Genomic DNA, 25,872 nt, shown 5'->3' on the forward strand with positions numbered 1-25,872 from the left:
CTAAAGTCTCAACGCTAATCAGCCATTGGAGCTTGAAAATAAACCTTGAATGCCATGAATGTTTAAAAAAGCTGTAGTGCACGTGTTACTTGTTTTAACGCTCCATGAGATTTCCTTATGTAGCCTAACTATGTAACATATGTACATGTTAAATTAATTATATGATTTTCGTTTACACTGATAATGAGAAACCTGCAAGTCTTTCGTTCTAAGTTCTAAGATCATGTTTCTAAGATCAGGTGCTAGAAATAGTTCTGCGCATGCGCGGACAACCGTGGCGTCTAGGTTTCCACGGCAACAGTTCAGCAAACGAAACGTTACCTGACAATGAACGACTCATCTTTCGATATAACGTTAGATCGCAGGTAAAAATGATCAAATCTGGAGCATATCTATGGATTTGTGTATGAGGTAATGTTTTGATGCTGCAGAATTGATTTACATTGTCAGTGTTTAAGAAGCCTTTGCACATATTAATAACATGGGATACACAAAGCTGAATTGAAACGTCAGTCAGTCAACAACCGAATGAACTTTCAACATTTAACGAAAATGACGCTTAATTGCTGAATTAAACTGAAAATAAATCTGTTTTTATCACACCTAATGTTGATTTTGCGACATGAAGACGATCGTCTTTGAGCAACAACGCCATCATGAGCTCAACGGGCCTGAGGCGCTGAAACAGTCAAAAGTAAAATTCAACATGACCAAAGACTCTAGTCCAAGGGATAATGTGCCCGATTTACAGCTGATGTGTGATTCCCTAGAGTCAGATACTGAGAGTTTGGTGCAGGAGAAGGAGTACCAGCGAGAGCTTCAGATGCGCATTGACCTCCTCTCTGCTGAGAACTTCAAACAACATTGTGCTAAGACTGACAGCGAGGAAGAGCATCTTGATGTTTATGATAGTCTGGATCTGAAACCAAGACGGGTGAAGGGACCACATGAGCCACTGAGGTAAAACAACAGTGCTACAGAGCTATTTCCACCTCCAATAATTGTTATACAGGAGGCTTTATGACCTCATATTAATTTAAAGACTAACTTACATTGGATATTTGATATTGGATATTTTCAAAAGGATAGTCCACTCAAAACATTAAAATTCTGTCATCATTTACTCATCCTCAGTCTTTTCAAACCAGATGGACATTCTTTCTTCTGTGGAACATGAAGCAGATATTTCTGAGAAATGTCAGCGTTTTTCCCCCACACAATGGAAGTCAGTAGTAACCAAAACTGTTTTTTTTTTACCAACATTCTTCAAAACATCTTCTATGTGTTCCACAGAATAAATAAAGGAACGGGTTTGGAATGACACGAGGGTGAGTAAATTAGACAGTGATTAAAAAATGGTTTGAAGTTTGCAAGGAATGGTGACCCTTACACATTCTAAAATCCTAATGTTAATATCCATGTAATTTGTGAGTTACGCAATTGCAGATGGCTGTTTGTCAAGTCGGTGCTGTATTTTAATAAACAACATCCTTACTACTCCTAAATGCTTTTGTAGAAGTTTCATACATCTGTTGTCATAATATGCTCTCTGTCAAGCAAATCCAGTTCCCAAAGCTCAGAGGCCTGTTGCATGAAGCCAGTTTCAGTTGCTACCCAGGTAAGCTTGAGATTAATTTGAGCAAACTCTGTTTTTTCTGGCTCGAGAAGGTGGATTGGTTTTTAGCTGTGTTCATCACCATGGACTTATGCTACACAGCTAACCTGCTCCAGAGCAGGTTTTATTCTGGGTTAGAGATCGCAAACCAAAACCAGATCAAACAGCTGTGAGCAAAGTGACATATTTCTGATGTATCCCCCTTTATCTTAAAAAATTGTCTGTCTTTTGCCAAGTGGTGGCCACTGAGTCAAATGACGTACAGCTCCACCTCTCTGGACGTCTAGGGGAGCTGGATGTCACACTCCACCAATGGCTCTGCAGTGAGCAGCATTTGTCATTTTCTGTTAATTATTAATTAATTATTATTAATTATTATTAATATTAGTATATCCATATAATCATTATATGAATTGACAATTAATATACAAATTAGCATTAACATTTATATATATATATATATATATATATATATATATATATATATATATATATATATATATATATACATATATATATATACACACACACACACACACACACACAGAGCATTTAAAATGATTAAGCTTAAGTATTTTATTTTGAGCTTGTTGTGGATCGATATAAATTATTATTTAAACTCATATCAAACGCATTGATATAGTCTGATGTTTTCTTTTAGCTGCCTTCTCAAACTTTCACTGCAGCAACAGTGTTTATTCCTGACTTGTAAACGCATTTAAATTTATGACATTTTTCATAACTATCTCTAAATCTTCGACAGAGAAGTGAATTGCGCTGACGCTCTCATGAAAATTGAATTAAACCGATGCTCTCCATGTTCTGTGTGATTGGCTGTTCGCTGCATGTGTTGCACTTTCAGGTGCACGTGCTTCCGATGTAATTGCAAACTCTGGATTAAACCTGAGTTGACAGAGTTGTGAACCTGATCTAAACCAGGTTGTATTTGTTTGCTTTTGTCAACTCTAAACCTACTATGAAACTCAGAGTTTGTTCAACTAGCTTCATGCAACAGGCCTCTGGTGTGCTGGTGATGACAAAATTAAAGAATATGTTGGGTTCTTTCATTTTTTTCAGTTCTTGAGAAGAAACAGTTCTGATAGCAACCTGATAACCTCTGTATGGTTGGATTCAGTCTATGATCTTAATAAAGTTACCTTTTGCTTTAGTTGCACATCTAATATTTACTGTCAGCTGCTTTAAAGTTACCTGTAACTAGGTGTGACCCAGATGTCAAAAGTACAGAAGAATGAGCCAAGCAATAGACTTTCCAGGATCACAACTGTCTCATTTTTGGTGTGTCTTCCATTTGCTAATGATCTATTTTTCACATGTGAAATTTAGGTAAAATGTTTTAAATGTACTAAAAAAGGCAATACAGACAAGCATTCATGTAGGCTAAGAACCGTGTATCAATGAGAGTGAATTGCCTATCGAATGTCCCTCTGTTTTGAATGTCAGGTTTAGCTTCTGTTGCTAAAATAAACTGAATAAACAACGCCAATAAACCTTATTCACAGCAGCGCTGTCTTTGATTTTTAACGGGAATTAAATCAAGGCTTTGAGGGATCGACATACATCTCTTCAGTGAGTGTCCTGTTATTTAATGTGTTTTTGGATTGTTCTGCTGACGAAACACTGCAAAAATATATTTCCAAGAAATTTAAATTGACAAAAAACTTCAGACAATGTAAGCTGTGGAAAATGTCAAGTGATTTAGGAGCTTTACACAGCTTTTTACAGCAGATGCCACTGAAAACAAGTGTATCCTTAAAGGGATAGTTCACCCAAAAATGAAAATTCTATCATCGTTTACTCACCCTTAAGTTGTTCCAAACCTGTATGAGTTTCTTTGTTCTGCTGAACACAAAGGAAGATATTTGGAAGAATGTTTGTAACCAAAGAGATCTCGGTCCCCATTGACTACCATAGTATATATTTTTTCCTACTATGAAAGTCAATGGGGACCGAGATCTGTTTGATTAAAACATTCTTCCAAATATCTTCCTTTGTGTTCAGCAGAACAAAGAAACTCATACAGGTTTGGAACAACTTGAGGGTGAGTAAATGATGACAGAATTTTCATTTTTGGGTGAACTATCCCTTTAACAGCCTCGGTTTTATACCTGTCATGGCGCTGCTCTGAATAAGGTCTATACCTGAAAAAAACTAAATGAAAGACATCACCAAAAAAAAAATGACTGAGTTTTTTTGTGTTTAGCTGCTCTGCAAACAGCCGAGATGACTGACAGCTTTTATTCGCATGTCTAATAGATAATGACAGTCTTTGAAAATGATGTTTGCGCTTGCATTTTAATTGAGCCGAAATACCCACTAATGTTTGTACTTTCCAAACAAGTACCCTCATTTAGGGAAAATTAGATTTTTTAGTTTGCAGGATGTTACCACAATAAGGTCTCATTCAGCAGTCTGTTAAAAAGCAGTTGCTTTGTTGCCAATGAATGAACGAGCTCTCTGCGCTGCCGGAACACAGATTGCTGGAATCTGAAGTGTGGATCACCGCATCTGTCTCCACTCCTTCATCTCCAGCCCAACTGTTGTGTCCGCCACTCAAAATCTTCCTCGGGATAAAAACGGGAGGCGTTTGTTTTAATTTTTTGCAGACTGATAGCCGATGCGCTGAAGAGGTACTTAACCCCATGCACAGTTTTTTTCATAATGGTTATGGCGAACCTTGACAAAGACTTTATTGTTGAAGCGAAGCAGCTCCCTCATAATATTTTCATGCTCAAGTATGAAATCCTGCGAATTAATGGTGTGCAGCAATATTTAACATAATATCATTGAAGCTAATAACTACCCATTTAGTTTACATCCTCTTTACTGCACACATTGTCTTTAAAGACACTCAAGTGTCGCATTCAGGATGAAACGAGTCTGTGTTTCCTATTGGATTTAATTCTGACACATTTATATTAACACAAGAGAGACTTTGCATGTTAACGACCCTGTCACAGCTGCGGGCCCACGGCGCATTCTCAAGACCATGTCGGTGGAATCATTACAGAGCCATTCCTTGCCCTTTGCCCTCATTGGCTGAAGTGCCATGCATCCAGGCAGCCTCGTATTTGGCATCATGGGATGTGAAGAGCATCTTATACTATTCAGAGGCACACAACAAAGAGGCACTTTTCTAATTATTTTAATGAGATCTTTTCATCCAATGATGCTAGGAGCACATTAGGTTGTAGTTTGAACCTATTTCATATGTTTGAATTAGCCATTTGCAAAACTATCCCCAAATTGTGGTCTTCAGACCCATAGTCATTAGAGGTAAGAGAAGACGGTGGGGGGAGAGAATAGAACACGCTATTACCATTTCGCTTCGGCTGAGAAGTGTATCTGATTTTTTTCCCTTGTGTTTTGATGGCTGTTTGAGGCATTCAGACTGTCTTACTGACAATGCCGAAAGCACTAAATGAGACGTACCCAGGCTGCTCTTCAATTTAAAGCTAAGTGTTTATGACTTATTTCTTCTTAACTCTTTTTGAAATATTTCAGACAAACTGCCCCTGAAGATGAATACGCGTACTTGCGCTACGATCCAAACTGGAGGAAGAATCAGGAAGGGGCTCAGGTTTTCAACCAGCTAAATGAGAGACTTTCTCTCGACTCGTTTGAGGGGTCTGAAGATAGTATTGAACCTTTGGAAAACTTTGCTCTAGGTAGCAGGCAAGATTATGTCGTTGTCAGTAATCCACCCACAGCTCAGATGGAAAATGCTTTATCCCAGCCACCTTCACCTCCTTTCCACCTGCACCCACAACAGGAAGACATTCCCGAGACCCCCAAATCAAAAAGTTCTTGCATGTCCTCTGAAGGCACAGCACGGAATGATGGAAAGCATCTGAATGTCAAATCAGTTTCTCCCCAGAAGACAAGATCACAACATCTTTCTGATCTGACGCCAGTCAGAGATAAGAAACACATTGTGGAGCGTAACAAAGCAACTCTTGGTATCAACACACATAAGCAGGGGTCTTACCTGAAAGCTCATCAGCATAAGGATAAACCAGATGAGACAAAGCAAGTAAGTATTTTTGGAACTAATAGGTTTATTTTTTTTCTCTCCGACATTCTTTATTCTCTTCTATAGGAATTGCATGATTAAATTTAGCTTATACCATATACTATATACTATAGTCAACATTTGAAGTGTCAACATCAAACAAGTTAATCAAAGTTGTCCTAAGACAAGAACGGGTATTGTTCAAAATTCATGTACAACTTTGATGAAAGGTTTTGATCCACTTTAAATGTTGACTACTGTATTTGACTGGAAGCATTGGTGACCAAATTGAAGTCTCATGGCTAACCACTAGAGGGTGGACTAACACAGCATACTGTCACAGCGTCCTCAATGTCAGATATTGGGTGGTTTAGGCCCAAGGCTAGTGTTATTCCATAGACATTTTCATGCGAATGATGACTCCATTCATAAAATAATTTTTTTAATTACCCAATATCCTGAATGAAGTATCGCTATCGTTTTTTTAATGTAATTCACCATTAATTTTAATAACTACATAATGTCATTGCTTTCAGTAGTAGGCCTATATTATAATTCTTGTTTTGTTCATTTTTGTATTCTTTTATATTTTTTTAGAAGCCATAAAGTTTTTAAGTTATCTGAAGTTACAAGCACTTAAGTATTTAAGTTAAGTTAACTGCATAATATCACAAGTTGTAAATATGCAGTGTATCTAGTCTAGAGACATTCCTTATGTTTTTGATTGTATATAAATATTCACAATTTTTAATGCACAAACAAGGCCATATCATGATCTGACCTTTATCTTTTAATCTGAATAAGTGACCTTGGTGTTTTCATTGCTCCTGGTTTTAAGGAGACTACATTGCCTGTGTCACGGAAATTAATTTGGCAGACACAGAGTCTTCAGATGGAGCAGAGAGAAGAGAATGAATCATGTCTGTCTATGTAGTGCCTATTATGAGTTGATCTGCACAACAGTGGCTGTTAAGAACATCAGAGGGGCATGGTTACCAATAGGCTCTTAGTTATCAGTGCACCTGGCCCAGGGTATAATTGGCAGGGTTGGCTTGTCTGCACACTGTGGCTCATGTGTATTTGCTAAATTTAAGACCTTACCCAGCCCATCTGAGCCCAGTCCCACCTTAATGTCTCACATCAGCTGCATTAGCATAGTGAAGAGCCGTTAGCATTGTGACATGGTAAACAGAGCAAAGCTCTCCCCGCTTTAGATGGTGCCCTGGTATGAATTCAGCGCATTGTCTTTCCAAGAAATATGGTGCACTGTCAAGTTCCATTTACAAGGCAGCATTGTAAGTCTTAAAGATGCGGCTCATTGACAAATGTTTATTTTGAGTTTATTTATATTTCACATCCCTCGAAAAAAAAAGTGGCAACTTCCCCAAGAAGAAAAGGAAATTTTCTATATAGCCTTGTTTATTTTATTCTGTATGAGAGTAAATTTCAGTCAAGATCATTTTAAAAGATTAAGAGATGTAAACCTGTATAGATTTTTCTGAAAAGCCACTGAAAAGGATTGACAGATATGGATAACTCATTGTGAACAGGTTGTAATACTTGAAATTCCTTGTATTATTCCAAGAGAGTAAACAAATGTTTGTTTGTTCATGAAAAAATCAGTCAGATCAAGTTTTTCCCCAGGTAAGGAAATATGATTATTAAACCATCCTGGGCACAAATAATGATATGAAATATATCAGTATTTTTGTTGTTGTTGCACAGAACATTGATATTGATTTTTAAAATTACGTTAGAATGAAAGACTTGGAAATTCTTAAACGTGAACGTCTAAATTCTTTCAAGAAATCAGTTCTTCGTGGCAGATTATCATACAACAAGGCTTTTGCAGTGCTACGTAACACATGAAGGGCAATCATAATACTTTGGCCACTTGGTTAAAGGTTTGCTTTTTTTGTCATTTGCCTACTATGAGAGAGCACAAAACCTCATGCCTTCCGTTCGTTATGTAGCTAAGCGCCTGCTCGTAAATTTGATACACAGCCTTTACTTTTGCCCTTTTTTTCTGGCCCCGTTTCCTTCAAAGGGAATAAAAAGCCCCTCAGCTCCCATCAGTTTTCGACATCATTATCAGAGCGTCTGTTGGGCTTTTAAAAAGCCACTATTTACTCTTTCACAAACCCCTAACTCCCGATAATTAGCCGTGTTATTAAATGTACACAATCTCATAATGCACCAACTTCCTACCGGCATGTGTGGGAGTGATGATGAGCTCCAGCAGAGACCCCTTTGATAAAGACAGAAGTAGCAGTGCAATCTTCTGCCATTGCACTCAGCCCCAATCCCTCGTCATCCCCCAGACCCTCACTTCAAAGCCAGAAACATAATGTACAATCTCTTAATAGCTCTAGACCAAGGCTCCGCGGCTCTCTGCCACTGTATACCCTACCTCAGTGTAAACACCTAATCAAGATTGCCTGGGCGGTCACAATAGCAACCAAATGCAATTCAAGAATTGCGGCCCTTTGAAGTCTTCATCGCAAAAGCTGTGTTTCCCAGTCTTGAGGAAAATGGCAAGCTCCAATCGTCTGACTTTGTTGTGCCACGTCTCGCCCCAAGAGGCAATTACGGGCCCCAATTTAACAGAATAGATATTACACAGCTTATGAAGCTCAAAATGCAATTTTGTTTGATCATTTCCTCAATTTGATTGAGATTATTAAAATGGCAGACAAAAGGCAGTGGTCGTGGATGGGGCAGAGGTTGTGGCCTGCTGCGGCTAAGAGGACATGAAGGGCAGGTCTGTGATGTCTGCTACTCACACACCTGTTACAGCACAGCTCAATCTCTCTACTCGAAATGATACTTGCCCGATACAGGAAAATGAGCTGGATGCGCAGCCTCCTATTAACCGTGCAGCATAACAAACAACGGATATTGCAATACATTTTTGCCCCGATAGATATTTTCATTTATAATGAGGATCGCTGCTATGAAGATTTGCGCATTGCCTGCTCGTTGTTTTGCAGTGCTGTTTTTTGGTGCGATTTCCAAACTTTATTTCACACAGTCCAATTGCTGTATAAAAATATAAACATCCATCCATCCATCTTTTTGGAACCACTAATTGAAGACCACTGGTGCTAGTGTTTCACAAATCAGTTCCTTGCGCACATGGCCTTTCGTTAAATACATAGACCAGCATGGCTGCCTGTTTATTGATGGATATGTTACAACTCAATCCACTCACAGCTTCATGTGTCTCTTTGACCTTCCTCTATTCACGCTTTCAGAATTAGCCGCATGCATTCAGGGACGCCGCAAGCTGTCAATACCATTGATCGGTGAGAATTGTCCTCAGCAGCCAAAGTGACTGGAAGTTTACTAAATGATTTTCATTACAGCATTAGCTGTAGATATTCCGCCTCTGAACGGGTACATTAAGAAAAATTGAGAGAGTGCACTGATGTAACGTGGATGTATCTAGACACTTATCTCCGAGAGAGTCATTTTAAAGAGAATCAATAGAACACTCTTCTTGACACATGTAGGTCGGCTCAGAGGAGCTGTGGATAGTAATTAAGAATAAAAAGTTGATCATAAAAAGCCAATTGAATTGTTAAGTTTGCCAGACACTCAGGGTCAAATAATTTTATTGACAAACCTGACTGGCTGTCAGCGCCGTTTTTGAGTAGGTGGATGATAAATTACAACTGTCAGCACACGTTTACACCAAAAGCAGCATGTAATTTATCGCCCAGCCATTTCTTCTCATTCTCACGGATGTCTTTGTTTCGCTGTCTCGGTGCACAGTTCACCCCTGTTGTTTGCAGTCAATACTTGAATAAAAATGTGAGGCGAAATAATAGCATTTCATCTACATGGCAACAGGTGAATTGTTAAAAGGAGGCTTATGAAGCAGTCACTCCCCTGACCCTTCTTTCTTCTCTTCCCACAGCCCAGGAAAACCTCTTACGAGACGATCAGCGCTCGTAGCCCGGAGAGTCAAGACAATGTCCGGGATCCTGAGCTGATGTGGCTCCAAAAAACACAAAAACTGAAGGTAGAGAGCTCACTTTATTGATTCCATCCATCTCTATCTGTGCAGACGTAGGTGGGGCTGCTTGGCACAACCCATTGGCCTAATGCATAACAGTCTGCGAGGGCTTCCTCTCAAGATGAAAATGTCTGCACAGTGGGCACACTGTCACCCGGGATTTCATTTCTGCTGTGATGGACGCAATTTCTGATAGAGTTGTTCAGGCACAATGGAGCCTCTGAAATGTCTTGAAAAGGAGCCTGTGCCGAGGAAAGAGGGGGAATGGAGAAGCATCATTATTTTGAGCACTTGAACGGTCACCTTAATGCCGGCAAGCAGAGGAGTGTAAATATTTTCCCATTAAGAATGGTGCAAGCTGGTGTTGGCTAAATCAGAGGCATTACATGCTGAGGCACAGTTCCAGACCTCACAAGAATAATGTCCGTCGGTCCCCCATGCATGCCAGGCTCGCCACAAAGAAACATTATATAAATGCTCCTGTCTTTCTTTCCTCTCGTTCATGACAATAGCTGCGAAGCCACGGTTATATAAGGACATATCTCTGCTCAATAGGATGGATTCTTTCAGCCCTTGCCCTGAAATAGTTAGAATTAGAGTGCGTGGGACACTATTGGCTAAACCTTTGTTATGCTTGCATTTGTAATGTAATATTTAAGGGGCATTATTTTGTGCAAATGGATTTTGCCTAAAGAGCCCTCATCATATTTGGGGAAAGTATTTCATTTATTCTAATTTCATTCTTTTTGTGCCTTCAGACTTTGAAAAACAGCATCCAGAATTTAGCTTCGTCATCTTAACGCAGAATCCGTTCAGTGCTTTGGTCAGATTTTTGCCTTGCTTAGTAGGGTTTTAAAATACACTGCACTGACAGTGTATCAGATGAGAACAAAGTTTGAAAGGAATTGAGCTAGATGATGGCACTATTGTCTTCTGTCGAGCTGTTTTATAGCTGAATCAGATTTGTTTTGTAACTGATGGATTTTGCGATACTGTTATTGAACTGAACTGAATCAACACTGAATTGACTTGGGCTGAATAACGACACTATTGTCTTCTGTAGAGCTGCTTATAGCTGAATTGAACTTGAACTTCATAATTGATTAACTTTTCACCAACTCTGAACTGACTTGAGCTGAATAATGACACTATTGTCCTTTTAATTTGAATTTGTCTCATATTTGATGTAGTTTGCATCAGTGATTCTGTAATTTTCCTGTTTATGATTGTGAAGGTACTCTGAAACAATCTGTATTGTAAGTATTGTAAGGTTACTTGACTTGAGATTTTAAATCAATCTTTATTTTTTCCCCTAACTATAGCAGAGCCATAAAGAGAGGAAAGAACCGAAGAGGAGGGAGCGAACCAGCAACCACCAAGATCAGCTCAAGCCACCGGTTCCTGAATCCAAACCCAGAGCACACCTTAAACCCCTAACAGAGAGACATGTCATCAGCGTTGATCAACTATCGCAGGACCCTGAGGAAACTCCAGTGGTCTACACCCATGATCCACCACAACACCAGTCTGGACTTCAATCTCACAGTCATGCTCCAGCAACCTTCAAACTTAACATAAACCTCCACACACCTGCCAATCCAGCACAGCCACTGAATCTTTCCCAGAAAGAGACCATTTTAACGCTTGTTTCTCAAGCACTGCAATGGGATAGGCCTGATCTGTTTAATCCACCCTTTTTACAACAAGGTTATCACTCTGTGCTTCCCAATTCAGAAGGGCAGATGGGATTAGCTCCAAAAGCTGTTGTATCTTCCCCAGCCCCCCACTCTGGAGTTGTATACGCTGTGGACAGAAGTGTTCCCCAGAGGCATGCTGGGAAACCTCTTACCAATGCATTTGAAAATTCATCATTCAAGAATCACAACAGACTCAGGCAAGTCCACAAACATACTTTATGCAAGTATCCCAACATGAACCCACAGTATCAAGTATGCATATTCATAGTTTGTTCATACACTAGCCTATATTGTTTTTAAGGCTGAGGTGTGTCATTTTTAGTCCTGCTTAATGTGGATGTTTGATGTTCATATTTTGTCCTACCTGTTAATTTATATTAAAAAAAATGGATTAAACATACAATTCATACATATCATGACTTCAGTAAACCTATTCTATAATAAGAATGTTTTAAAATTATTATTATTTTTTTTGGCAGCATTAAGTAAAAAATGCCAGGGTGATACAACTGTTGTGGGGTCACACTGGAAAAAAAGAATTATCATAAATTATTAAGAAGAAATCCTGAAGTATGATTTGTGAGGCATGATCTTTTATTATTATTTCTTATAATTTTCTTTTTGTAACAAAATGGCTTCACACCAACAAAGCCTTGTTATGCAACCAACATGCAGAAAAAATACATAAAACAGGAAATTATATAATTGAGAGGACCCCTGCAGACACTCATGAGTGTGGTCTCTTAAAATGTCATATAAAATGACCAAGGCAAGGTTTGTTCAGAGAGTAAATTTTCTATCCAAAATACTTAATGATATTTATGTATTTATTTATTAAAAAAGGACTTTTACCATGAACAATATACATTTTTTGTCATTTTATTTATTTTTTGACTTGTTTTAATTTTTTTTAAATTTATTAATACCATTTGGTGTCACTAATGCCACATAAATTACACACTGCAGCTTTTTATTGGTGTTAACTTTTAATAATGAATTTAGAGCATGCAATATGCAAAACATGTTCCCTAAGCCTTGGCATTCATGATGTGCTCCATGTTTCTGTAGGATACCAATACTAAAATTGCCCACATCTCCTCAAGTGGAGGCCAGCCACTATCCACCTGAGCTTTTGCCCAATGATGAGGAGAGCGTGGGACCCTTTGTGCCCCCAACGCAGATCTCTGCTCCTTACACGGTGCTGCCCCCTATAGGACGAGCTAACGGCAGCGACACAGAACTCGGCTCGGATAGATCAGAGCAGCAGCGGAATCCAATCCACAGAAGCAGCTCAGAAGGTTACCTTTCACAAATGGAAAAACTCAGACAGCTGAAGGCTAAAACAAATTATAAGGTGTGTATATGTGTTTAGTTTAAGAATCGGTGTGCTTTGCGTTCATGTACCATGTATCTAGTCCAATCCTGCTCCTGGAGGGCCACTGTCCTGCAGAGTTTTGCTTCAGCCTAAATTAAAACACATGTACCAGATAATCAAGGTCTTACTAGGCATATTAGAAAAATTCCAGGCAGGTGTGTTGAGGCAAGATGGATCTAAACTTTGCAGGACAGTGGCCCTCCAGGACTGAGTTTGGACACCCCTTGTCTAGTATGACACTTTTAGCATCTTACAACCTGACACTACTTAGCTAAAAACATTGTTTCAAATAGATTTGAAATATTTAAAACATATGAAAACATTTCAGATATAAAATTCCATTTATAATATATTGATCAAAGTAATCATTTAAAAAAAAAAACTGATTTAAAACCACATGGCACAATTCTTGTAATAATTAGCAATATAGAAACAAATAGCTCAATGACTACAACGTCCTGTTTATACTTAGTAACCATCTTTAAGTTGCCATGACAGTATCTCAATGGGGCCTGGTGCAGATGTAACGATTATTGTGTGGGCCGATTCAGACAGCAGGTTAATTGTATAAGTAATTGAAGACACTCTTAATTGCAATGAGATGATGATATAAGGCACGGTCACAAAGACGACATTGAAAAGCGTTAGAGGATAAGGTGATTAAGCAGCACCCCCGTCTGTGCGGACCAGGGCTGGTAAGATGGTGATTTGCATTTAATGATAGCCTCTTTGTCCTCTAGCACCTTGAGCTCTGCAGGAAAGTCTCTCTTAGGAGCAGACGTACTCAACAACAACGTGCGACGGCCACTATTTACATAGATAGAATATTTAAGTTTACTCAACAGTTGTGTCCATTCACTTGAAGGAGTGTTAAAGGGATAGTTCGCATAAAAATACAAATTCCGTCATCATTTATTTGTCCATACAATGAAAGTCAATTTTGGACCCCATTGACTTTCATTGTATGGACAAAAACTTGTACTAAATGGATTAAAAAACACTGAGATGTTTTTCAAAATATATTCTTTTGTGTTTTACAGTAAAACGAAAGTTATAGAGGTTTGAAGTAAATAGAACAGAATTTTATAACATAGATCAGTAAAGTGTTCAGTGCTGCATGAAGACGTCACAATTTAAGGGTCATTATGTCATGGAACACATCCACTTGATGCTGTGTCCGGATTATACGGTTCTTACACCATAAAACAGATTGCTTTCCTGGGAGAAGCTTGATCTCCTCACCTTGATGTGCCCGCCATCATGTCTCATAGGATTATGGGATAAATTTGTAAAACAGCTAGTGTGGCAGCCCAAGGGGAAGCAGATCAGAGTGGAAAACAGCCATCCTGCAGTGTCCATGACCAATGGCTGAGCCTTGAGAACCTGAAGGAGCCTGACCTGATTAGTGCTTTTGTTTGTGGATTGTTGCATGAGTGCACCTTAAGATCAAGACAGTTTCTCTTACTTTTTCTCACAATATCTTTGCTGTTTATAACAGTTATGTGGATAGTGCATAAGTATTTATGCATTACAAAATGTCTTCTCAGGCTTATACGCTAAAGGACTACAAATGCATGAAACAGGAGGTGAAGCTTGGAGGTCTTGGACCTACAAACACAATACCAGAAGCTGTGGTAAATACTCACTTCAGATTGTATAAAGACTTAAGCATCTGACGATATTCATAAATAATGTTGTTAAATCTGAATAATTTGTGTGTGGAGTTGTATGAGAGACTCAATGGATAATTGGTGCTCTCTTTGTTGAATATTGATTTAGCTAATCCCTAATTGCTACGTCCAATTGTCAAGTATGGCTGTGTCTCAATAACCCCCTCTTTTCATTTCCTCATGAATTTAAAAGACTTGTGTTTCTGAACACAATGGAAATGGACCAACTAATCTAATGAGCATAGCCCTCAAAAAGCAAAAAGAGCTCGGCTGATGTAAAATGTTTATGTTTTTTTACCGCTCACAGCCTGGGAGAGGTGTTAACACTGATTCTGGAGGGATGATGAGTTTTATTTGCAGCTGTTGAGTAGCTTCATGGATGGATGTACAAAGAAACAGAGGGGCCTTAGGAGAGAAATGGCTTAGGTAATTAAAGCTCCCTTTTGTAATCTTGCTGCTCTTTCTTTCACTGCTGTCAGGCAGAGAAAATTAGACGACAGAAGCTGTATTCAAATGTGATCCGCGAACAGAACAAGAAGATAAGTAGGATTCCATCTCTGTCGGCCAAGGACCCAGTGGGCAGTGACAACAAGGACACCATTCCCAGGAGGAAGGTAAAGGAGAATCTCATTCTGAAAACATGAGCTTTACTTAAAGAGATGGTTCACCCAAAAATTATAATTCTGTCATAATTACTCACCCTCATGTAATTCCAAACCCGTAAGACGTTCGTTCATCTGCGGAACATATTTTTGATGAAATCTGAGAGCTTTCTGTCCCTCCGTTTGTACTCAACTGACAATTTGACGCCTTAAAACAGTTTATAAAGAGATCGTAAAACGAATCCATATGAATTGAGATCGTTAGTCCAAATTTGTGAAGAGACACGATCGCTTTATATGAAGAACAGATTTAATTTAGGATTTTATTCACATATAAACTGATCAGCGAACATAAACGGAACCTCAACTGAACCTGCTTGACACGCGCACCTTTGCTTTTGAAGAACCTGGAAATGTGAAAAGGGTCAATTGTTTTTTTGTGGAAGCTCAAATGTTCTGCGTAACACACAAGAATGAACCTATTTGAGTTTTCGTTTACCACAACTGATGTGCGAGTTGATGTATATATGAATATGTGAATAAAAGCCTAAATTCAATCTGTTCATCATATAAAGCGATCGAGTCTCTTCAGAAATTTTGGATTTCAGATTCAGATTTCAGATTTCATCAAAAATGTCTTAATTTGTGTTCCGAAGATGAATGAAAGTCTTACAGGTTTGGAAAGACATGAGGGTGTGTAATTAATGACAGAATTTTTATTTTTGGGTGAACTATTCCTTTAATTCGTAAATCATATATCTTGCATCCAGAGTGGTTTATGTGTGTGTATACAGTGAGGAAAATAAGTATTTGAACACCCTGCTATTTTGCAAGTTCTCCCACTTGGAAATCATGGAGGGGTCTGAAATTGTCATCGTAGGTGCATGTCCACTGTGAGAGACATAAGCCGCTTTCCGACCGGAGGAACCTTTTCACAGTTCCTAGAACTATTGGCTAAAGTACCAGGATGTCGGCGTGTTCGCACCGCAGGAACTAGGAACGATTTTAGTTCTAGGAACTCCATTTGTAGGAACTAATTTGGGTCCTACTTCAGAGTAGGGTCTAAACCAGCACTATAGGAACTACCCGTGACGTTAGTGTTCGCTGATTGACCGAACGCACGCGGAACATCAGCACCCGCCATTTTTAAAACAGCTAGAATGTAAACACACAGATTATAGCCTATATATTTACTCCATAAACTAACTATACAAACATGAAAAACAGTGATAGATGGGTCTCTAAACCTTTATGCTGAAGAGAAAATCCAACGCAACTTTGAGGGGACCAAGCCAAACATGATTATGTTTATCTGCCCAGCTAGCAACACTGGACATCAACCACACGGCATAACGTTAGGCTAATAACCTTTTTTCATATACTGTCTACTTTCTATAACAGTTCTATCTAATAACATGTTAAACAGTACTGTTAGACAGATCTCTAACTAATAAACACAGAGAATGTGAGCATTGTTTGCTCTGGCGTTCTCAGCGCCGCCAAAATAAAGGTCCGTCGCGCCGTCAAAATAAAAGTCACCGTGCTTGCGTCACTCCCTTACCCCTCCTACCAGTTCCTATGGCCACTTGGCCAGTGCGAACGCAAACAGCAAAACCGAGTTTGGGGGAGAGTAGTTCTTAGAACTGTTTAGAAGTGGACAGTTCCTAGAACTAAGTTCCTGTAACTACTTGGTCGGAAAGCGGCTATAATCTAAAAAAAAAATCCAGAAATCACAATGTATGATTTTTTAACTATTTATTTGTATGATACAGCTGCAAATAAGTATTTGAACACCTGTCTATCAGCTAGAATTCTGACCCTCAAAGACCTGTTAGTCTGCCTTTAAAATGTCCACCTCCACTCCATTTATTATCCTAAATTAGATGCACCTGTTTGAGGTCGTTAGCTGCATAAAGACACCTGTCCACCCCATACAATCAGTAAGAATCCAACTACTAACATGGCCAAGACCAAAGAGCTGTCCAAAGACACTAGAGACAAAATTGTACACCTCCACAAGGCTGGAAAGGGCTACGGGGAAATTGCCAAGCAGCTTGGTGAAAAAAGGTCCACTGTTGGAGCAATCATTAGAAAATGGAAGAAGCTAAACATGACTGTCAATCTCCCTCGGACTGGGGCTCCATGCAAGATCTCACCTCGTGGGGTCTCAGTGATCCTAAGAAAGGTGAGAAATCAGCCCAGAACTACACGGGAGGAGCTGGTCAATGACCTGAAAAGAGCTGGGACCACCGTTTCCAAGGTTACTGTTGGTAATACACTAAGACGTCATGGTTTGAAATCATGCATGGCACGGAAGGTTCCCCTGCTTAAACCAGCACATGACACGTCTTAAGTTTGCCAATGACCATTTGGATGATCCAGAGGAGTCATGGGAGAAAGTCATGTGGTCAGATGAGACCAAAATATAACTTTTTGGTCATAATTCCACTAAACGTGTTTGGAGGAAGAAGAATGATGAGTACCATCCCAAGAACACCATCCCTACTGTGAAGCATGGGGGTGGTAGCATCATGCTTTGGGGGTGTTTTTCTGCACATGGGACAGGGCGACTGCACTGTATTAAGGAGAGGATGACCGGGGCCATGTATTGCGAGATTTTGGGGAACAACCTCCTTCCCTCAGTTAGAGCATTGAAGATGGGTCGAGGCTGGGTCTTCCAACATGACAATGACCCGAAGCACACAGCCAGGATAACCAAGGAGTGGCTCTGTAAGAAGCATATCAAGGTTCTGGCGTGGCCTAGCAAGTCTCCAGACCTAAACCCAATAGAGAATCTTTGGAGGGAGCTGAAACTCCGTGTTTCTCAGCGACAGCCCAGAAACCTGACTGATCTAGAGAAGATCTGTGTGGAGGAGTGGGCCAAAATCCCTCCTGCAGTGTGTGCCAACCTGGTGAAAAACTACAGGAAACGTTTGACCTCTGTAATTGCAAACAAAGGCTACTGTACCAAATATTAACATTGATTTTCTCAGGTGTTCAAATACTTATTTGCAGCTGTATCATACAAATAAATAGTTAAAAAATCATACATTGTGATTTCTGGGTTTTTTTTTAGATTATGTCTCTCACAGTGGACATGCACCTACGATGACAATTTCAGACCCCTCCATGATTTCTAAGTGGGAGAACTTGCAAAATAGCAGGGTGTTCAAATACTTATTTTCCTCACTGTATATATAAATTCAATCTCAAATCATTTTTGCGATTTTCATTTTGACCAGGCTTTAGAATATGCCAAAACTATTGCAAAGCCCAAACCCTCTCCAAAGACAAAGGACAGAAACGGAGAGCAGCCCCAGAATCCTCAGGAAACGGACCCAATCCATCTGGCCACTCTGGAGATGTTGAGACGGCACGAGGATGAGAAACGTGCCGTGGCTCGCTTCAGAAACATTCATGCCATTTAATCTAAAGCCTTTATTCACTAAGATGCAACAGGCATATGAGTTCTGTTAACTGCGCTTCTATAGAATCCTTATTTTTCCTTGCTTTAACTTTGTGTGTACTGTATATATACCTAATACTTGTAATCCTGCTCATTTGCAAAGCACTGAAAGTGGAACAGGTGTGTAGCACATAATCCACTGCTTACTGATTCCAAAAACTATTTTTCGATATATAAAGAAATCTAGAATGAAATGCTGTGGGGTTTTCTTTCTTGGCTTTGCATTATCCTGCTGTTTTCCCCTTGTTTCAATAGGTCTGTGCACAAGAGCACCAATCTCTTCAAGCACACCTGGATGCACCATTAACCCAGTGTAACGTGCCGTTTTCTGTCAGTTCCTGGCTATTAGTCTGATTATATCCACTTTCGCCTGCCCTTTTCTTTCACTGAGAGAAAAAAATAGGTCAAATAAGGATGACACTTTGAAGCCTCCCTTATTAGAGCCCCACAAACTTGTTTTCTGTATTTAAAGTGATAATTTTCCCCCTAAAACAAGCTCAAGCACCTATTTCTTTAATGGAAGCTTTAGATCGTTATCAAAGAGCTATTTACTCCTATGTAATATTTTAATTAGATTATAGCCTCTATTTAACCCATCATGTCTGCTTTGATACTCTGCGTTTTCAGTGTTAAGCCTCAGAGGCGAGGCTAATAAATGCTGGACCTTTTGAATTAATGAGAAATGTTGCCTTTCCAAACCGACTCTCTTTGCATCTTTTTTTCCTCTCTCTCTTTCTGTGTTTCCTGCCATTGAAATCAGTTAATTGAAGGGGTCTCTCTCAACCGCACATGAAGGAGGTTGAATTAGCATCCCTTTTTACGGATTGGGAGACTGAGGCAGGCTTTGATCTGTGGACAGTGCTGAAGGAGGCGGCAGGCCCCTGAAAATGAGCTGATGGCTCTGCTATTAGAGCAACATGCAGATGCGTCCATGTGTTGCAAAACGCTTAATCTTTTAATTGATCACCTTCCGCACGGCCTATTCTCTTGCAGTGTTTTATTTCCCCCGGCTAAATCAGAATCACGTTTTGAAAACGACATGAATTGCTTTTCAAAGGATGGAAGTGTGCCACATACCCTGTTAGAGTTTTTTTTATTTAAAGGACTGTTGCCATAACGCTACAAATAAACGTGAGCAACCCCTTGCTACACATGTTAACATTGTAGATATTTAATCTAAAATTTTCAGCTTTAGATTTATTTTCTAATAGAAATTCATGTTTGGTTATTTAAGGACACCTGTTGAGTTATATGCTTTAAGACGAGCAATTTTTATTTATTTATTTATTTATTAAAACTGAAGAGCGAATTAGTTTGTGGCCTCCCTAATCAAGACCTATCCCAACTCAAACAGGTTAAAAAGATTTTTTTTTTTTTTTTTTTTTTTTTTTTTTTACACAGTCTAAGTTAGCGCACATATAGTTCGTGTCAACAGCGTTTCGCGCACAGAAATCGGGTTTGAGTGGGAGGTAACCATAGCAACACTTGCTGTCTGCATCGGACGGTAGCCTACCTCAGAAAGTAGGCTACTCTACTGTATTTTTTTTTAAATTATCACTGTTATTATCCACCTTATTTTGGAATATATATAGCCTATATATATATATATATATATATATTAAAATACGTGCTAAACTTTCGATTCGCGCCTAACGTTAGCTATTGGTAAATAGCTAGAAGAATAACAAAGTGCCGTAAACGGTTTAAACTTATATATTTGTGCTACTAACCGGTGTGTTTCATGATGATGAAATTAAAATAATATGATAACAATTTAAAGTTTGCAATATAAAGCAGTATTTTTTGTACAGGCAAAATCAAAATGACACCGGAAGCCAGACACATTCAAGTTACAAATGACCGCGCGAAAAAACAAGGTGGATAGATTCACACATCTTTAGTGTTGTAAAAACATTGATGGTTTGATAACTGCACAACAAGCACTGAAATATGAAAATTACGGACAGAAATTCTTCTTAAACGAATAATTGTAATTAAATGCAGGCCAAGTCTTTTTTTAAATCGCGAAAAATGAAAGCGACCCTAACATAACACCAAGCCCATGAAGACAGAAGCATTATAAAACTGAATTTAACATATCATAGGTGAATGAATAGTCAATAATGTGAGTTTACAAAGGACAAATTGATGTCTATCGATTGTCCAAGAACAATTCCAATGATCAACGACGAATTCCAAACCCACAATACAAAAATATGCTCATCATACATTCAGGCTCAGATCTCTGCTGCACGGTCAAGAACAGGGATTTATTCCGTTAACAACTAACCACTGAGAACAATAGGCTGCTTAAAGTGAGTCAGTCCCATTATGTATGTATTAAGTTTGTATAAATAATACAGAAAAGCTTGTTAAATCAATAATAGATGAGAAACAAAAAACAGAGATAAATGTGCCATTTTGTAGCTATGATGCAAGCAGTTGTTTATTGACAAATCGATTGATTTTATTCCACGCGTTTTCTTATTATTTTTATTCGGCCAATATAACTCTTATTTTGTTGATGTTATTATTACTGTTGTAATGTAATAATTAGTACCATTCGTTACTCTTCACTTAAACATAAAAGTTCCAAAATGGGGTTTTCTCAGCGATGCCATTTAAGAACCATTTTTGGTTCCCCAAAGAACCTTTCAGTGAACAGTTCTTAAAATAACCATTTTTTTTCTCATCGTCAAGAACATTTTAATAATCTTAAGAACCCCCCCACCCCCCACTTTAAAGAAACTTTTGTGCAATGGAAAGATTCCATGAATGTGAAAGTTTCTTCAAAGAACCATCGATGACAATAAATAACCTTTATTTTAAGATTGTTCGTGCTCGAAATTGTACGCGCAGCTTTCATGAATTGAATGAAATATTGAGGCTTTCAAAGCACAAAGAAAGAAGACGCTGCTCGTTTAAGGATTATCTTAGATAATTCACTCAATATACATTGTTTATATACATTATTAGTTTTAACAAATGACAAGTCACAGTTTTAGAGTTCATAAATATGCCAGTCCACATGCCAAACAAAACAACCAATATCATCCCGCTAAAGTGCTGAAAATGTAAAATGTTACACTTCAATTGGAATGAAAATTAATTGTTACATTTCTTGAATGATTATTTAGCAAGTAAATATCATAAATCTTACAGATTGTCAGTACATTACGTACCATTAAATCCACATTTACAAAAATGATCAGAGTCGTCAGTCACAAAGCCATAACTATTGTGATAAATGATAATAATGATAATAATAATAATAATAATAATAATGCTGAATGACCACGCATTATTTTTATGTCCTTCAGTTATCCAAAAAAATTCTTAAGCGCTTGAACAGTATAGCTATATAGACTGATGTAAAAAAAAAAAAAAAAACGAAAAAAAACCTATATATAATTTCCTATCTAAAAAAAAAATGAAATTAATGTAATTTTTTGTTGTTGTTCATGAGGGTGATAATACTAAAGTAAATGTTCAGGAGAGCAAATGTCATCTTCAATATCGACATCATCTTCATTGTCGTCCAGCGTGTATCTGTCCGGACTCATGCCGTTTTTACCGTCTGTACTTTTCTCGTGCATTTCGCTCTCGCTCGTGTTCTCCAGCGATCTGTCTACATCATTTGGGGTTTTCTGGTCGTCTTGTGTTTTCCTCAGCTGTTTTTTATGCTTCATCCTTCGGTTCTGAAACCAGGTCTTTACCTGCGTAAGGCAAACGATGTACATGCCTTAATAAACTCCTGATTCGTTTAAATTGTATGTAAACACATATAAGATCTTGAAAATGATGTCTGGATTCTTAAACAATATTTAACGTCATTACCTGTGTTTCCGATAGACTGAGCGCCGTAGCCAGTTCCACGCGCTCAGGTGTGGACAGATATCTCTGGATCTCGAACCTTTTCTCGAGTCCTGATAACTGTGAGTCTGAGAACACTGTTCTGGCCTTTCTGCGTCTGCAGTGCTTCCCTGGTAATTCCGGATGATGCTGAAATAACGCAGGCATCTGCATTCCTTTTGCAATGGAAACATATTGATAGTCATTAATTCTTCAATATCTTGCAGCCTTACAGTAAACTTTTCACGTTTATATTTCAACCTATTTTAAGGACCCAAGTGAATTACAAATTAGTTTAAAGTAGAAAAAAAGTGTAAAAATACACAATATAAGTTGGAAAAAATAAGACGTTGTTTTAATAGAAATTATTTTTAAACATCGGTTAGAAAAAAATACAGATGTTTTTTTATCGATAGGTGATTTTTAATAAATAAAATCATACAGTTGTTATTATTATTATTATTAGTTATTAATATTATTTTATATTTATATTTACTCAGAGAAATAACATGGTTCTTTAATCTATGAATATCGCCTTTCAAATATGTAGGCTACAACTGTTACTAAGGATTCATTCTTTCGAATTCTAACTAAAAATATTGTCTTAAAAATAGGGTACAGCCCCAGTGACAAGCCATTGTACCCCTAAAGGTACAATTAGGCTATGTACTTTATTTTCTGAGAGTGTATTGAACCACATCAAATTATAATTTTTACTTTAAATGTTTCAACAAGAATCACATTTGTTAATTTGCAGCATAGGCCTATTTTTAACTAAACAATTAGGGTTCAGTTTATGGATTGTTTTTTTAAATATTAACTGGCATGTAGGCCTGCATTTTAATGATTTTTAGATGTTTATGTTATAGCGGTCATATATTTACAAAAATACACCAATATGTGAGCACCAATACATGCATTAAATGCACAAAAATATTAAGTGTCCTAATTATATTCATGATTTCTTAATGTAAATGTTTGAGTTTAAATTTAATGTAGGCTACTTACCGGATGCGAAAAAGTACGGATGGTGTTCAGGTTTGTGTAGTGGATGATGCGGATGAGGAGCCAGGATCGGTGTAGGCATAAGGGGATATCCATACTCTAAAAGAGGCATCCGGGAGGCAAGAGAGTTTGAAAAGGGCGAGGGAAACACCTCTCGCAAAGGTTTAGGCTTATGTAGTAAAATATCTTCAATGAAGAACGACGTTGACCTTTGAGTCGGCATCTGGGGGACCGGAGATGTGTAGTTCAGATTCATTTCAAAACTTTTTGTAGAAAACACGGGCAATTCCGTGAGGCTTTTTAGATGCCTGTGTCGCAAACAAAATCACTCAGTTGGTCCCAGTCTTCAGGAGCTTAAAAGCGGAAACGTAGTCTTGGTTGGCAACCTGTGCATGCTGGTACAGGTATACATTACTATTTATTTGGATCGAGACTGACAGCAGCAAATCAGGAAGTAGATTAACACTCAGCCAATAGCGCGAGGGCTGGGCGGAGAATGGAATGAGTTCTTTATGGATTAATTATGCGGGCGGCGGGAGGAACGGCAGGAGCAGGGTCGCTCGATCCCTGTGGTGCTGAAAAAGCCTCGCTACAAGAGCCTTGTTCCCGCAACAGTCACTCAGACATAAGCCTGCACTTTCACTGTACACTGGCTTAAAAGGCGCGTGGACCTGTCAAGAACCTTAACAAAGGACTAACACTGGCTGATTGCGTTTAAAGAATTCAGAATAATGCACCGCATGCACCTGTTACAATCCATTTGAAGCTCCTGTTACGACAGTTAGCCTACAATTTAAATGGTTTCCGCGAGTTCTGATTTAACCCTGTTTGTTGGATTGCTATCTCATTTTTAAAATAACCCAAAATCACAAATTATCGTGGTTAGAATAATAATAATAATAATAAAAAGCTTGTTATAGGCTATTTAAAACGGATTACATCAGCTGCAATTTGTGTCAGTTACGAATGCTATAGCGATTTAAATCTTCGAGAGTTCTGTAGCCTATTGTTATTAAAATAACCCTGCATAAATAAACAATTATGTGTTAAGGCGTGACAATGTTTGACATTTTAAATGGTTTCCAATGCCGCTTCTGTCAGTTACGACCGTTACCATTTAAAATTTCCCTCTCGCTGCATGCTAACTCGGATTTCTGTAGGCTATAAACCAAAAAAAGTAATAAAATAAATAAATAAAAAATAATTAGGATAGGGGTATTTACAAATCATAAAGATAACAACTCACCACTTCGTACTTTTGTGAAAAAGTAAAATGCTCTTTCTAGACGTAGGCTATATCGTTAACAACGTGACTGCTGAAGTAGCCTAGCCTATAATGTTTAATGGAGAACTGTGTCTGTGGTTCTAATTTCTTGGCGTTTTCTTATTTCATTTATTGGTGAGCATGTGTGTGGTATAATTTTTATTATTATTTCATGTTACGGTACAGGGCAACAGGGCTTCTATGAAATGGGATTTAATTGTAGATATTGAAATCTGCGAGGATACAAGTGTGCTTCAGTTCCGTCTCAACTGATGGAGCGGTAATTTGTTGATATCGTGTTGTCATCACATCTGCAATCACGGGGGCTAATGGTAAAAGTGTTTCATTATTGGCAGAAGTCTTGCAGCAATACTATTAGGTAATTAGGTTGGATGTTAGAGCGAAAGTAGTAATCCTCGACCGCAGGATTTCCATTTGATCTGATGGGTTAGAAGAACAAATTAATTAATAGATTTAATTGGTCACGAAAACACAGTATTCCTGCAAATGTGAAATACGGCTTCATTAGTACTATCTCTTAAACGAAAAGAGAAGATCCTCTAAATTACAATAGGAGTTACTAAGTTTGAATGAGTTTCTAGTCATTTATATCTCTCACAAACGCATGCAATGATCTTACTGATTTATTAGTTTGTATTTGTTAAGTAGCCTATACTTAGGCTTGTCTACAGCATGAGATTCCTATCAAATGTTTTTGTTTTAAATGAACCATTTTGTGGGGTTTATGTTCAAAACAAGTAAAATGATCCTATAGGCCTATCTTATGCGGTTAATTTATCTTGTTTCAATGATGCTTAAGCATTATATTTTTTACTGTTCCTGAAAACAATATAAAATATCGATTAAGAAAATGATTTCGTGCAGTGTATATGCAAATTTACTCAAACGATGTAATGTGATTTTGGAGCACTGCAATCGAAACCTTTTCTGGCACCTGCGCTCCACACTACTAACGAATCACGGGAAACAAGTTGCTTTTATGGCAAAATGCGAAAGTAAATGTACTAATGGTGATGGAATCGCCTTTACTTGAGAAGTCGATAGAATCCGCACCCATGCAGAGTCAGTTAAGCAGCTTTTAATAGCCATTTAATCAAGTGAAATTGGGAGACAGCACGCCACTGCGTCACACCCAAGTGGTGCTTTTCTGTAAGAAGCTTGTGGCATTAGCTCGCGCACCTAAGAGCAGTTTACCAACTAGACTAACTTATTGTGTAATGCCAAGTCCTTATGTATCTTAAAATATAGTTTGATACT

The 25,872-nt window shown here is 38.3% G+C and overlaps 2 protein-coding genes across 2 annotated transcripts; one reads left to right on the plus strand and one right to left on the minus strand.

Annotated features, from left to right (window-relative positions):
• Window positions 1-312: 312 nt before the first annotated feature.
• jhy (junctional cadherin complex regulator) lies at window positions 313-18,667 on the plus strand. Its single transcript, XM_084105203.1, has 8 exons — window positions 313-960; window positions 5,138-5,666; window positions 9,565-9,669; window positions 10,986-11,557; window positions 12,429-12,714; window positions 14,283-14,369; window positions 14,885-15,019; window positions 18,250-18,667. Exons 1-8 carry the CDS (start codon window positions 623-625, stop codon window positions 18,433-18,435), a joined length of 2,238 nt encoding a protein of 745 aa, XP_083961329.1. The 5' UTR covers window positions 313-622; the 3' UTR covers window positions 18,436-18,667.
• Window positions 18,668-21,893: 3,226 nt separating this feature from the next.
• Window positions 21,894-23,700, minus strand: bsx (brain-specific homeobox). Its single transcript, XM_084105631.1, has 3 exons — window positions 23,334-23,700; window positions 22,311-22,501; window positions 21,894-22,189 (listed from the first exon to the last, which is right to left on the minus strand). Exons 1-3 carry the CDS (start codon window positions 23,584-23,586, stop codon window positions 21,950-21,952), a joined length of 684 nt encoding a protein of 227 aa, XP_083961757.1. The 5' UTR covers window positions 23,587-23,700; the 3' UTR covers window positions 21,894-21,949.
• Between the last annotated feature and the right edge of the window lie 2,172 nt (window positions 23,701-25,872).

Source organism: Abramis brama (genome assembly GCF_963993115.1).
Source record: "Abramis brama genome assembly, chromosome: 25".
Lineage (NCBI taxonomy): Eukaryota > Metazoa > Chordata > Actinopteri > Cypriniformes > Leuciscidae > Abramis > Abramis brama.

Bases quoted from the DNA above. Each gene is read 5' to 3' on its own strand.
- jhy (XM_084105203.1), top strand. From the start codon at position 623: ATGAAGACGATCGTCTTTGAGCAACAACGCCATCATGAGCTCAACGGG. The intron at 12,715-14,282 runs GTGTGTATATGT...ATGTCTTCTCAG, and splicing joins AGGCTAAAACAAATTATAAG to GCTTATACGCTAAAGGACTA. The intron at 15,020-18,249 runs GTAAAGGAGAAT...CATTTTGACCAG, and splicing joins ACACCATTCCCAGGAGGAAG to GCTTTAGAATATGCCAAAAC.
- bsx (XM_084105631.1), bottom strand. From the start codon at position 23,586: ATGAATCTGAACTACACATCTCCGGTCCCCCAGATGCCGACTCAAAGG. The intron at 22,502-23,333 runs GTAAGTAGCCTA...CCATTGCAAAAG, and splicing joins TCCGTACTTTTTCGCATCCG to GAATGCAGATGCCTGCGTTA. The intron at 22,190-22,310 runs GTAATGACGTTA...TGCCTTACGCAG, and splicing joins TCAGTCTATCGGAAACACAG to GTAAAGACCTGGTTTCAGAA.